Here is a 14,538-nt window from a genome sequence, read left to right as displayed (position 1 = left end):
ATAAAGACCTATAAAGAAGCTCTCTCCCAAGCACAAATGCATTACTATTCCACTATCACTGGAAACCAGAAAAATCACCCCAGAATGCTGTTCTCCACCATCAACTGATTGCGTCACCCCCTTGATGTTCCCCTCCCTTCAGGTGCCCCTGGCCTCTGCATCAAGTTCCTGGATTTCTTCCAGACCAAAGTGGATTCTATCTACCAGCAGCTTCTGGTACCTGCCGCCCAACCCCCGGCATGCACCTCAGTCGCAGGATGTTGCACCCCCTGCTGTGTACCTAGCTAAGTGTTGCCTCTCCTCTTTCTCCTCTGTGGATGCTCCTCAAGTTGCTAAGTTGGTCACCATGGCCAAGGCTTTCACCTCTTCCCTGGACCCCGTGCCCACCATTCTGGTCAAGGCATGTTTACCTACCCTGTGCCCCACACTTATGGACATTATCAACTCCTCTTTGAAATCTGGCACGGTACCCTCCAGCTTCAAAATGGCTACAGTTATCCCCCATCCTCAAAAAGCCAGGCCTGGACCTAGATGACCTCACTAATTACCGGCCAATCTCCAACCTTCCATTTCTCAGTAAATCCTGGAAAGAGTAGTTTCTGCCCAACTCCATCAGCACATGTCCAACCATGAGCTCTATGAACCCCTCCAATCTGGCTTCAGAGCACACCACAGCATGGAGACGGCCCTTATCAAAATCACTAATGACCTCCTCATTGCTATTGATTCCAGCCACATCAGCATTCTCAACCTCCTCTCTGCAGCCATTGACACCATTTCCCACACCATTCTCCTCAACAGCTTTTCTAAATACCTAGGCCTCACTGGTGTAGCTCTGTCCTGGTCCAGTCATATTTCACCAACAGGAAACAGTTTGTCACCATCAAAGATTCCAGTTCCACCCTAGCCCCAGTCAACCAAGGCATGCCACAAGGCTCCGTGCTTGGACCCATCCTATTAACCATCTAACGTGCTCCCCCTTGGTCAGATCATCTGCCACCACGGTTTAAGTTTCCATTGCTACGCTGATGAAACGCAGCACTAAACCATGCTCTCAGTTCCCCCCACAATCCCTTGTTAACTGCCTCCAACAAATAAAAATCTGCATGTCATCAAATTTACTCTAGCTAAATACCAATAAGACCCAGCTCATGGTTGTGGCTTCCAAGATGAAGGCTGGAGATCTTCTCCACGACGTGGGTGGCTGCTCCATCTGCCCATCCCTGGAAATCCGCAACTTTGGTGTCATTCTAGACTCCACTCTTTCATTCCAATTTCACATCAAATCTGTCACAAAATCTACTTTCTTTCACCTCAAAAACATCTCCAGACTCCGGCCATTACCCTCAGACTCCATGGCAGAGACCCTCCTCCATGATTTCATCACCTCCCATCTGGGTTATTGCAATGGAGTCCTGTCTGGGGTACCTAGCAAATCCTAGACAGGCAGTGTAGTATAGTATAGTATAGTATAGTATAGTATAGTATAGTATAGTATAGTATTGTATAGGCAGTATAGTAGTATGTGCAGAATTCAGCTGCCAGGGTGCTTGCCCGCATCAAGCCCTTGCAACACATCAGTCCCACCCTTATCCACCTTCACCGGCTCTCGATCAAATCCCGCATTTCTTATAAAATCCTCCTCCTCACCTCTAAATCCCTCCATGCCCATACTCCCCAGTGCCTATCAGACCTCCTCAACCCCTATATTCTGTCCCGGAGTCTCTGGTCTGCAGGCACGGGCCTGATTTCCATCCTCCACACCAGCCTGTGGACTTCTGGGGATAGAACCTTTAGTGTGGCAGCCCCCACCCTTCTGAACTCTACTGCAGCAGAGATCTGCAGCACTGCTTCTCTGGACAATTTTAAAATACTACTGAAAACCTACCTTTTTACTAAGGCCTATGGTCTGTAGTCTTTGATCTTTGTTTAAATCTTTTCTTTTTTTATTTCTTTTTTTTTCTGTTATCTAGTGGAAATCGTCCTTGGGTTCCTTGAAAGGCGCTATACAAAACTAAGTTGTTGTTGTTGTTGACCAGAAGTATCCCATTTTACAATGCTGTGATTGCAACTATTCCCCAATCCTCTGTGAATAGTACACATGGCCATTGTAACTCTACTTAATGGTCATGGTAATTTCCATATGAAACCGGTCGTTGGTTTCGGTCGTTATGCCAATGTATTGTTTATAAGGGTGGGGATACCTGCACTCAGTTTAGACTGAAGAGGTCACTTAGATGAGTGATGAAACGTTTCTCTCAATAAACATTGTATCCAGATGTACTGATTCAACTTTCTTTGATTTCTACTTTATCCGTCCTTCTCTACAAATGTATACATATGCAAGTTGATATGTGCTCTTCATGATTAAAATTACTCACAAGAAAATTGCATGTAATATCTGTCTTATAGTCCACGTGGTTATGTGCAAGCAGGTACCTCTGAATGAGCAGAACGTTGAAGTACAAAATTAGAAGAAAAAAAAAGATGTCAGTGTTTCCAATTTAAAATAAATATTACTTTCTTTCCTCTTCAGCACAGGCAAACGTTTTTGTCTGGTTAGAGGATGAAGATGCTGTCATGCTCCCTCACCTCCCACACTCTAATCGGACCCATTGCAGCAGACAGCTGTGTTATTACTATGGTAATAAACAGCTTTCCAAGAGTCTATGACAGCAGCTTTAAAGACCGAGCCCCTTATGAGATCCCCCTAGTTTCACAGAGCAGAGGGTCAAGGGAGCAACATCGAGTATGAAACGTGTTACATCTCTGCTCATTGTAATTTCGTCATCAGGGTTCTGCTGTGGCTTCTGTTTCACAAGTTAGCAGTGATCCCCCCCCCTCCATTTTCTCCCCAACTGTACCCGCCAATTACCCCACTCTCTCAGAGCCGTCGCTGCGCCACCCCCTCTTCCGATCCGGGGAGGGCTGCAGACTACCTCATACCTTCTCCGATACATGTGGAGTCGCCAGCTGCTTCTTTTCACCTGGCAGTGAAGAGTTTCGCCAGGGGGACGTAGCACTTGGGAGGATGACGCTATTCCCCCCAGTTCCCCCTCTCCCCTGAACAGGCGCCCCGACCGACCATAGGAAGCGCTAGTGCAGCGACCAAGACACATACCCATCCAGCTTCCCACCCACCAAATGTGCCTGTACGGACGTCTGACCCAGACGTCTTTGGTAACACGAGGATTCCCCTAGTAGTGTAGTTCCCCTAGTAGTGATTTTCAACAGTCACCTAACCCATTCTCATGATATGTCACGAGGGGTGGTTTTGATTCAACATGCTCCTTTAATGTGATTCACTGAATGAGAGTTGTGACTTGTTTTCGGGGCACGTTGTATCATTTTTATTGCTGATGATAAAAGTGTTTCTGTTTCATGAGACAATGCTTCTTTTGGCCCGCTCTTTGTATCTCAGACACTTCCCTTTCTACGAATCCGGTTTGTTGAGCAGCAACCAACATTGTGGTTTTATGAAGCCATCCCATTTGCTGATAGAATGTTTCGGGGGGGAAATTAATCATCAGTTAAGTATGTGGATGATGACAGACGTGTTCTGTACTTGGAAACAGAGACAAAGGATAGTGAAGAGGAGAGCTCATTTAACTGAGAGCACGTCTTCCAGTCAGTCTGCCCCACTTTCAAAACTTCTATCTGGAAGAGTGACCCCACCTACGGAGGTCTCGGTTCCCCCAGACCCCCCATCTCTGTGGTCCGAGGGGGCTGTCTGAGAAAATAGGGAGGCTTCACACCAGGCATTTGATGGAGCGCGGAAGGGAGGTGCATTGACCCATTCACACTTTTCCCCCCCTGCACTCATGCACCGACTAGCCGCTCTTATCACACGAAGCGCACAGCTCTGCACAAATCAGGAGTGACAGCCATAGGGCTGGTTGAAGAGTAGAGGGGAGAAATGCCTTCTGGGAACTGTTGTTCCCATCCATTGAGGCCTTCCTGGGAGGGAACAGGTGTGGGTTGGTGTGCGTGTTGGTGGGGGGGGGGGTGTCCATTTGGTGAAACACTCCACCGTCAGGTTGTTGTGTTTTGCCCTCCCCCATTCATGCTTAAACAACATCAGAACGGACAGCTTTTGTTTTATTTTCTCAAACCGCCGAGCCGCCATTTGGAATAAATAAACAGCATCCGCTAAGCTCTTTCAGAGGACAGCTGATCTTGCTCAGAGGGAGCCCATGTGTGTTATGTGGAGAGTTCAGACATCTCCCTGCACTTTTGCCCAAGTAGACTTGATGTAATCTGGCTCATAGTTTTTTTTTCTAATCCTCTTAACTTGTAACCCAGGTCTTTCACTGGTGGAATCTGTCCTTATTTTCATATCTTCTGAGTTTCTCTCTGTCTCTCTCTCTCGCTCTCTCTCTCTGTCTGTCTTGTTTTTTTTTTCTTCTGGAGAATTGATGTGATTTGTTTTATTTTTAAATATCTATTTATTTGCTTGTGTTTTAAATATGATTGTATTTTTTTTAAAAAGTTACTTTTTAAAAATCAAATCTCCCTCTCGCTCTGTGTGTGTGTGTGTGTGTGTGTGTGTGTGTGTGTGTGTGTGTGTGTGTGTGTGAGAGAGAGAGAGAGAGAGAGAGAGAGAGAGAGAGAGAGAGAGAGAGAGAGAGAGAGAGAGAGCGAGACAGAGCGAGAGAGCGATAGACAGAGAGAGAGACAGAGACAGACAGAACGACAAAGAGACAGAGAGACAGAGACAGAGACAGAGAGACAGACAGACAGACAGACAGACAGACAGACAGACAGACAGACAGACAGACAGAACGACAGAACGACAAAGTAAGACAGACAGACAGAGAGAGAGACAGACAAAGAGACAGACAGACAGACAGACAGAACGACAAAGAGAGACAGAGAGAGAGAAAGAGACAGAGAGACAGAGAGAGAGACAGAGGAGACAGAGACAGACAGAACGACAAAGAGAGACAGACAGAGACAGAGAGACAGACAGAGGAGACAGAGACAGACAGACAGACAGACAGACAGACAGACAGACAGACAGACAAAGAGACAGACAGACAGACAGACAGAACGACAAAGAGAGACAGACAGACAGAGAGAGACAGACAAAGAGACAGATAGACAGACAGACAGACAGACAGACAGACAGACAGACAGACAGACAGACAGAACGACAAAGAGAGACAGAGAGAGAGAGAGATAGACAGAGACAGAGAGAGAGACAGAGACAGAGGAGACAGAGACAGACAGAACGACAAAGAGAGACAGACAGAGACAGAGAGACAGACAGAGGAGACAGAGACAGACAGACAGACAGACAGACAGACAGACAGACAGACAGACAGACAGACAGACAGACAGACAGACAGAACGACAGAGAGACAGACAGACAGAGAGAGACAGACAAAGAGACAGACAGACAGACAGAATGACAAAGAGAGACAGACAGACAGAGAGAGAGACAGACAAAGAGACAGACAGACAGACAGACAGACAGACAGACAGACAGACAGAACGACAAAGAGAGACAGAGAGACAGAGAGAGACAGACAGACAGACATACAGACAGACAGACAGAACGACAAAGAGAGACAGACAGACAGAGAGAGAGACAAAGAGACAGACAGACAGACAGAATGACAAAGAGAGACAGAGAGACAGAGAGAGAGAGAGAGAGACAAACAGACAGACACAGAGAGAGTAATGGATTGGCGTAAGCGTAGTTGTGGTGGTGCCTATAGGTGTGAGTTGTAATCACCTGACGTGTGAGGGTCTGATCCCTGTTTGTAACACTGGAAGTGTGTCTTGTCTTCGCTCTTTAGCGTAGTGGCGGGATTCAATAGAGGGCTTGCCTGGCTTTCACCAACAGGTGTCGGCACCAGATTACAAGGGAACACAGAACTCCAAAGTCTATGCACAGATTTTCTGCAAACTTTAACTCCAGCTTTCTTTTCTTTCGTCTCCATCCTCCTCACGGCATGCTGTGTGCATGTGTGTGGGTGGCTGTGGTATAATATAATGCTTTCTCAGCGGCCTCTCACACTGCCGTCAGCTTCACCTCCCAACCACCGGCCCTTTTCATCCCCTGCTGCCCCCTGCTGCTCTTTTCCTTTTGTGTATGACTGATGTGAGACTCTGTAATCGATGTGTGTCTATGCATTCGGGTGTCTTTGTGTCTTTAAAGGAGAGCGAGAGAAAGACAGACAGAGAGCGAGAGAGATAGCGAGAAAGGCAGACACAGAGAGAGAGAAAGAGAGAGAAATTGAATCTCTCTCTCATTGTTGTTGTTGTTGCTGTTATTATTACAATCATTGTTGTATTGTGTTGTTGTTGTTTTACATGCTTTGGCAATATGTACACAAACGTATGTCATGCCAATAAAGCACATATTGAATTGAATTGAAAGAGAGAGAGAGAGAGAGAGAGAGAGAGAGAGAGAGAGAGAGAGAGAGAGAGCTCGTGGTCGGGTCCAGATCCTCTCAGCTGTCCCTCTGTTGTTTGCCCCACAAACTGGTCAGAGAAAGGGCTGGCCGAATAGCACAGTGAGAGAGCAACTAAGTAACACCCTCCTCCCCCCCCCCTTCTCTCCCTATTTATCTCTGTCTTTCTCTCCCAGGCTGTCAGTGTGGAGTAGTGCTGCAGGCTGCACGGTGGCTGTGTGCAGCGGGGAGTTCCTGAGAGAGCGGCAAACACACAAGAGGGGAGCTGGCAGTCACTCACTGAGCCAGAGCACAGTGAGCGGCAAGGGAGGGCGAGAAAGAGAGAAAGAGAGAGAGAGAGAGAGAGAGAGAGAGAGAGAGAGAGAGAGAGAGAGAGAGGGGGGAAGGCTGGCACCCATTCACAGGGGGAACACATATGCACATTCTCACACACCCCTCGTCGTGCGGGTGTGTTTGTTGTGGCAGTGTCTCAGGGATTTGACGGAGGCGGGCAACTGGGTTTGGCACCGGTAGGATGCTGGCAGTGTGGCGGCCTCAGGTATGGGCCTGGCGGGCTGTTCTCTTGGTGACCGGATCGGCGTTGCTGAGTGCTCAGCCCGACGGTGGGTATTTAAGCATGCTCTCTGATAAACACACATGCATTTGTCCCTAGTGTGTCTCTCTATCTGGGACTCCTCTCTCTGTGTTTTATAAACTGCTATGGGTTTGTGCCCTTATCTGTGTGCATCGAGGTCGTTTATTGATACATGCAGTGGACATTGTAAGTACTTAGTTTACTGCTTTTAAGTCATTTCTGTCCCATTAAGGCAGAGAAGCGTTTCTTTTGTTTGTTTGTTTTGTTGTTTTTTTCCCCAAGCTGCTCGGTGTGAGATTTGGAGGGTGACAAGGTGGTTGTTTTTCCAGGAGGCTAGCTGTCTATTTTTTTGCCCTGGTATTTATCACGGCTATGATCTCCACAGAGGTTTGCGTGTGAGTGGCTGCGCATTTATTAGCCCCCCCACACCCCCCCCCAGCCAAACTCATCTTTTCATGCTTTACATTGGTTGAAGATGGACGACTGGTTGTCTTTTGTGATGGATGTTCCCAGCGTCTGGTTGACTCGGAGGGTTTGTTTTGTTTTTTAGCTAATGTTGCTCAGCGTTTGCTTGATAGGGTCATGCCTATAGAAGATAACACATGTGTGCTGTTTTCGATGTGTGAGAAGTGTATGAGGTCAATGTGTCATTCAGTTACACGGCATTTTGCTATATTTGATCGTATATAAAAACACGGCAATGGCATTCTGACGACTTCAGCATGCGAGATTTTTCTTCTGTGATCGTCAAACGACGTTGTGACAGTGGTGCTTTTTCTTTTTCTTTCTTTCTTTTTTCTTTTTTTGCTAGACAGAGTAGAGACAGGCTGGGTCTGCGTAGAAATGCTCAGTTGTCACACACTTGTTAAGAACACAGTTGGGCGTCAGGCTGTAAAACCGATCTCACGATCATTTGAATGATTGCACATGCTCGTCCCTTACCACACACACACACGCTTCTTTTTACATCCAGAGTTGCTGCGTCTGTCTTAACTTGGAGTAAATTTTGCTGTAAAGCACCTGTTAAAGTCACTATCTTCTACTGTTAGATGACGAAGGTCTTCTGTGAGTCTGATATTTCAATCAGACTTCAATCTATCAACCTATCAATCAATCAATCAATCAATCTATCTATCTATCTATCTATCTATCTATCTATCTATCTATCTATCTATCTATCTATCTATCTATCTATCTATCTATCTATCTATCTATCTATCTATCTATCTATCTATCTATCTATCTGTCTATCTGTCTGTCTGTCTGTCTCTCTATCTAGCTCATCCCAAAGGTTAGTAGTACCACAGCTAAGTGGTGAAGTTGTGGTGGAAGACAGGCTAGGCCTCATGGCTGCATGTCTTTAAATACGTTTCTTGACGATGAACGTGCATTCACAAAGTTTCCTCAACTCTTGTCTGTGAAATGACAAGCATTTTTAACTTCCCATTCTGTGTAACGCCAGGGACAATATGTTGCCTTCACTACAGTGTAGGAACTGCAGCTATACAACCAGCTAAACTCGTTCTTGCAAAATGATGACTTGAGTCACAGTAAGCTTTACTTGCTGTTTACTATGGCTCTTTACACCATCTTACACAGACAGTGAAAACTGAAACAAAAGCAATATAAAAAAACACCATTTTGTTGGTAGCATGCGTTTTTTCCAAATGTAAATACATGTAAATAAAACCCTTTTAATAACAAACAAATCAAATGCTATTTCACGTAAATAACTTTTTTAACATTAACTTATAAAGTATAACAGTGAAATTATTTACTGACGACATTGCCTCTGTGGCATTTACAGTGTGGGTTATCTCATCTCGTATTTCCTTGGGTTTGTAACTAAACGAACGCACATGTTAAACAAATTCAGCCGGCTTCAACATGACTGAGAGGACGTGATGACTAACACTTATCAAAATAAAGGTCTTGTCAAAATAAAAGTCCACCCATCATTATGCCTTAAAGGCAACACACTCCCCGCCTGGCGTCTGTGAGTTCAGCACTCAGCCTGTGAACTAAGTGGGTTTCTGAATATCAGTCTTTAGTCTGAAGTACGACGACTTCTGAGATTGGTCTGAGGAACTTCTTTGAGCGTCCTTGATCCAAAGTCTTTAATTCCACCTTTCTCACTCCTCCATCTTCTCCAGGGAAGGTTTTGTGGTTATGGCGATTGGCCGGTTGTTGCGGGCAGCTTGATCATCTTTGACAAGGACAATGTGTCCGTCTTGCAGGTTTTGGGGGAACTTGGTCCATTTCTTCCAGCCTTGCAAGTTGGACAAGTACTCTCGACTCCAACGGTTCCAGAATTTGTAGCCAGATTTTACTTGTCTCCAATGCTTGGTGAGGAGGTCTTTGTCTGTAAAGTCTCCTGTTTAGTCTTCATTGGAGTGATGCAAAGTGTCTGACTGCTTGTTCTCGGTTGTTAAGCAAGTGTCGTCTCAGCTGTCTGAATGGGGGCCGGGCCTACCCAACTATGTGACTCATTTCTGTAGATTTCTTCATCCATCAGATTCAAAAACATTTAATTTTCAACTGAAGATGCCAGCTTGTTGTCATGTTCGGTCTGATTAAATATGGTTTGTCCCAACATCTCTTCTGCGGCCTTACTGGACTCTGAGATCCTGTCTTGCACCTCCTTGCCATGATGAATCTTTTCTTTGATATGTAAAAAGCTTGTGCAGGGTTGGAGGAGAGAGGGACGGCCATAGTCCGGCACAGTTGTCTTAAAGATGTTGACTGTCGGTTTGTGTGTGTTCCCCAAAAAACTTCCCCAACTAGCACCCAGTCTAGGTTTAGGCATTGGGTGAAGGGGGCATCGTGAGGGCCATTGACTTGTTCTCGTACCTTGTGCACTCTGCCAAGCAACAGGAGAATCTCAGCAGCAGGGTCAAGCTCTGGGATGTGCTCTACCTTAACAAGATGTGGGTGATGTACAGCTGCATTTGGCATTGGAGATTTTGGACAGATTGTTGAGTATATGGTTGCACTCATGAGTGGAGGGAGAGGAATTGCGACCTTTCCATTGAGTGACTCAACAACATAGTCTTCAGCCCGTCAGCCAGATGTTTCCACTGTGCCGGAATACGTTCTCAGAGAGTAAGTATATGGTTCACATTTGATATTGAACAGCTCAAAAAAATTGGACCTTGCTAACGACCGGTGACTTTGGTCATCAAGGATGACATAGGCCTTGATAACTTTGTCCGGTTGACCACTGCAATATACAAGGCAAATCTTAGAACAATTCCGGCTGACTTGTCCTGTTCCACAAACTTCAGCACAGTTTGAGTCGACAATGGCTGTGACGTTGTTGCCTTCTTCGCCCTCCCTGCCGTTGTGTGGTGCAGTTGAGGGAGCTTTGATTTGAGGTGCAGGGCCTGGATGCATAGCAGAGTCGTGGCAGGCACCATCACAATCCGTACACTTAACTGCAGTAGCACAGTTCTTTGCTAAGTGAGTGGTTGAGCCACAACGCTTAAAGCAGATTACTCTTTCTTTGAGAAAAGTCTTTCTGTCCTCCAGATTTTTGGCTCTGAAGGCTTTATATAGCTTGAGGGGGTGTGGCTTGCCATGTATTGGACAGCATTTGTTTGGGTCGTTGACAGTTTTCACAAGACTGTTTGTGCTCGAACCTGTTGAGGAAACATTTGTCTTGTGAAACGACATAAAGTTCCTTGTGCCTTTATAGACAGGGTTTTCAGGTAAGCCATTAGCACTTGGAAGAGCGAACCTGGGATCATTCCTCTTCCGTGCATCATAGCATATGAACCTGGTAAAGAATTCAAATGGCGGACATTGTCCTCCATTTTCTTTCTTGTGCCTCAAACCAGCAGAAATCAATTTTTCTTGAACCGCATAGGGTAGTTTTGCAACTATGGGCTCAATCCCACGTGCAGTATCCAGGTAGGACAGGGCTGGGAGGTATCCATCCTCCTTGGCACACTGTAGTTCCATTAGCAAGTCTGCTACACTTGGAGCTTCAAATGGTCTTTCCCTGAAACCCTTGGGAAATTGGCAAGCCGGTTGAAAAGAGCCTTTTCGATCATTTCAGGTGCTGCATAACATTCCTGGAGAAATTCCCAGGCCTTTTTGAGTGCTGTGACTGGATTTGTTATGTGTGCTGACCGTAAACATTTGACATGGTTGCTGGATTCCCTACCGAGCCATTTAGTCATCAAGTCCAATTCCTCAGTTGCTGTGAGGCCTAGCCATTGAGTGGCGGTGCTGTAATGATGACTTCCAAGCATGATAGTTTTCAGGCTTATCGTCAAATCGATATAAACTCGAACTCAGCAAGTCGTGGCGAGCTAAGTACTGTGCCAGGTGTTTGTTTGTGGGTCCACCGTGGTTAGCTGTCGGCATACACTGGGGCTGGAAAGGCTGTGCGGACTCGTTTAAGTCAGTGTAACACATTTTTTTTTATTTCTCCTGGGGTCACGTTTTCCATGTGGAGCCTGATTTTCAAGTTTGATTGATGATGGCACATACACGTCATCAAAACCGTCTTTGGCTAAGGTAGGGTGGCTAGTATTATTTGCATGTAGTGGCTCATTTGGAAAGACAGAGGGCTGCCATGTTGTGGTGAAAGGTTTGTTAGGGCTTACTTGAAAGGTGTCATTTGCAGTGGGCTGAAATGTTAAAGGGCTCGCATTAATGACGCTTGCGCTGGGAAGTCGGTAGATGGATGGTTTTTTTGTACTTGGGGGTCAAAATGAGACTGGACGTATTCACTTGTTCACTCCATTTTTTTCTTCCTCTGATGGGCCTGTTTCATCCAATACAACACAATTTCCCATTGCATCAGCTGCTTCCCACACAGCCACTTCGGCAGCCGCAGCCTCTTGTTGGATAGCGAGTGTTTCTAGCTCAGCATCCCTTCTTGCCTTTTCTAGCTGTGCTTCTAGGTCTTTAGCTGCTTTCTCTTTCTGGTATTCAGCTTTTCTGAAGGTTTTTTCTTTCTGTAACTTAGCCTCCTTAACATCTCTCTCTATTTTAGTTTTAGCTTCTTGGTCTGCAAATGCAAGGCATACTTTAGCTGCCTCCGCTTTAGCGCGAGCGTGTATTAATGAGTTAGTGACAAAGTAGATGAACTTCTACTCACCACCGAAATCTTGTCACTTTATTTTTCTTACATGTTACCACGATGTACAACACCAGCTTTTATTTGTGTGTTCACTATGTTGTCCTCACTACTGTGTAGGAAATGCAGCTATACAACCAGCTAAACTCTCTCTTGCAAAATAATGACTTGAGTCGCAGTAAGATTTACTTGCTGTTTACTGTGGCTCTTTACACCATCTTACGCAGAGTGAAAACTGAAATGAAAGCAATATAAGCAACCACCATTTTGTTGGTAGCATGCGTTTTTTCAAATGTAAATACATGTAAATAAAAGCCTTTTAATAAAAAACAAATCAAATGCTATTTCACGTAAATAATTTTTTAACATTAACTTATAAAGTATAACAGTGAAATTATTTACTGACATTGCCTCTGTGGCGTTTACAGTGTGGGTTATCTCGTATTTCCTTGGGTTTGTAACTAAACGAACGCACATGTTAAACAAATTCAGCCGGCTTCCTCAACATGACTGAGAGGACCTGATGACTAACACTTATCAAAATAAAGGTCTTGTCAAAATAAAAGTCCACCCGTCATTATGCCTTAAAGGCAACACAGACACCTACCATGCATATTTCATATGCATATAAAATGTCCCATGCATATATATATATATATATATATATGCATACAAGGCGTCCATGCATATGAAATATGGCAAGAAGGGCCAGTTTTAGAGCACTAGCTCCCAGTACTGCACCCTGTGGGAGACAGGCAGACTGACGACAGGTGCTTCTTGTTTCCTCTCTCTTGTTACCGCCAGCTCAAATCGCTTTTTATAGTAGGATATGTAAAAATGTGGGCCTGCTTAGGGTGACTATACTTGCTAAAATTCTCTTCGGCATGTTTACCTTCCCCAATCCCAGTGTTTCTCTTTATTCCCTCTGCCCGCTTCTTAGCCCGCTGCCTAAACCGCCCGGTGCTCTTCCTGCTCCTTCTGCGTTTCTCGGGCTAATCTTTCAAAGGTCTCCTAAAATGAATGAAACACGTGGGAGGTTACTCATAAATCTAAGAAGCGTGGTCAATTCGCCACCTGTTTCTTCAGGCTGATGCGGTTCAGAGCGTATGCTAACCCTGGCTTCAATCTCGCTAGTGCAATGCGGGATAAAATATGGAAAGTCTTGCAAAGATGTTTTGTTTTTATAAAAGAATTAAGCATCAAAGTCAATTGTTCTGTTTTTATTTTATTTTTTTGTTACTTTTTGTTAGAGGTTATGCTTAGAAACTGTAAAAATTCGTCGACTGTGAATTGCTGAACGGTGTAGACTGTTGTTTTTCTTTTTTGGGGGGGGGGGTATTCCCCTTTTTCCCCCAATCATACCCGGCAGATTACCCACTCTTCCGACCCGTCCCAGTCGCTGGTCCTCCCCCTCTGCCGATCTGGGGAGGTTCTGCAGGCTATCACATGTCTCCTCTCCGATACATGTGCAGTCGCCAGCTGCTTCTTTTCACCTGACAGTGAGGAGTTTTGCCAGGAGGACGTAGCGCAAGGGAGGATCACGCTATTGCCCCCAGTCCCGACCGACCAGAGGAGGCGCTAGTGCAGCGACCAGGAAACACACCCACATCCGGCTTCCCACCCGCTGACACGGCCAATTGTGTCTGTAGGGACGCCCGACCAAGCCGGAGGTAACACGGGGATTCGAACCGATGATCCCCGTGTTGGTAGGAGACGGAATAGACCGCTACGCTACCCCGGACGCCCATAGACTTTTTTTTTTGTAGTATATATACACATACATGTAACTGTCAGCTGTAGCTAGGTGGCTTTGGATAAAAGCGTCTGCTAAATGAAGTTGTAGCATTGTAACAATGTGGCAAGAACATTCCTGCGATCTATAAAGTGGGCATAGCATAATGCTAGCATGACATTAATACACAAAACACACATCTGTAGTAGATGTTCCTCCATTCAGTAGATGTTCATTAAGAATTAAGCCCTTACAGATTCAATCAGAGGTCTCAGCTCTCAAGGCACAAAGTCTTTATAAACCGTCGACGAAATAGGAGGGTAATGCAACTCTTGATGACAGGCATGTTGGCAGAAAAACAAAAACAATATAGCCCAGCCAACACTCGTCAGCAGTCATACAATTCAAAATAATCTAAAATTACAACAAAGCTCAGTCAACGCCATGAAAAATAAATAATGTTGATGTGAGGTGTGAATGAATATATACACAGACAACATGAACGAAACTATCATTCTGTTATACACTGATTTTATGTGTAATTCCTCCAGTAAGATGGTTTACCAATTGCCTTGAGTGCAGAATCAGAATAGTTTCCGGTGCATAGAGAAGACGTTTCCAATGTCCTTTAAGTGGAACTGCCGGAATGACTGGAGGAGTTTAATTATGCTTAATGGGCTCTCAGCTACTCATGACAATATCCTGTTAAGACCCAAAATACACTATA

The 14,538-nt window shown here is 45.2% G+C and overlaps 1 protein-coding gene across 1 annotated transcript in view; it reads left to right on the top strand.

The window, feature by feature from the left end:
• The first annotated feature begins 619 nt into the window (after positions 1-619).
• bmpr1bb (bone morphogenetic protein receptor, type IBb) overlaps positions 620-14,538 on the top strand; it is a 37,362-nt gene continuing 23,443 nt past the window's right edge. The window contains exon 1 of the mRNA XM_056290428.1: positions 620-827. Coding sequence (XP_056146403.1) covers positions 620-827 — 208 coding nt within the window. The remainder of the gene's footprint in view (positions 828-14,538) is intronic.

The sequence above is a fragment of the Lampris incognitus genome, chromosome 12 (assembly GCF_029633865.1).
Source record: "Lampris incognitus isolate fLamInc1 chromosome 12, fLamInc1.hap2, whole genome shotgun sequence".
Classification (NCBI taxonomy): domain Eukaryota; kingdom Metazoa; phylum Chordata; class Actinopteri; order Lampriformes; family Lampridae; genus Lampris; species Lampris incognitus.
Note: the sequence above shows the minus strand (reverse complement) of the source record. Positions and strands in the feature narration are given on the sequence as shown.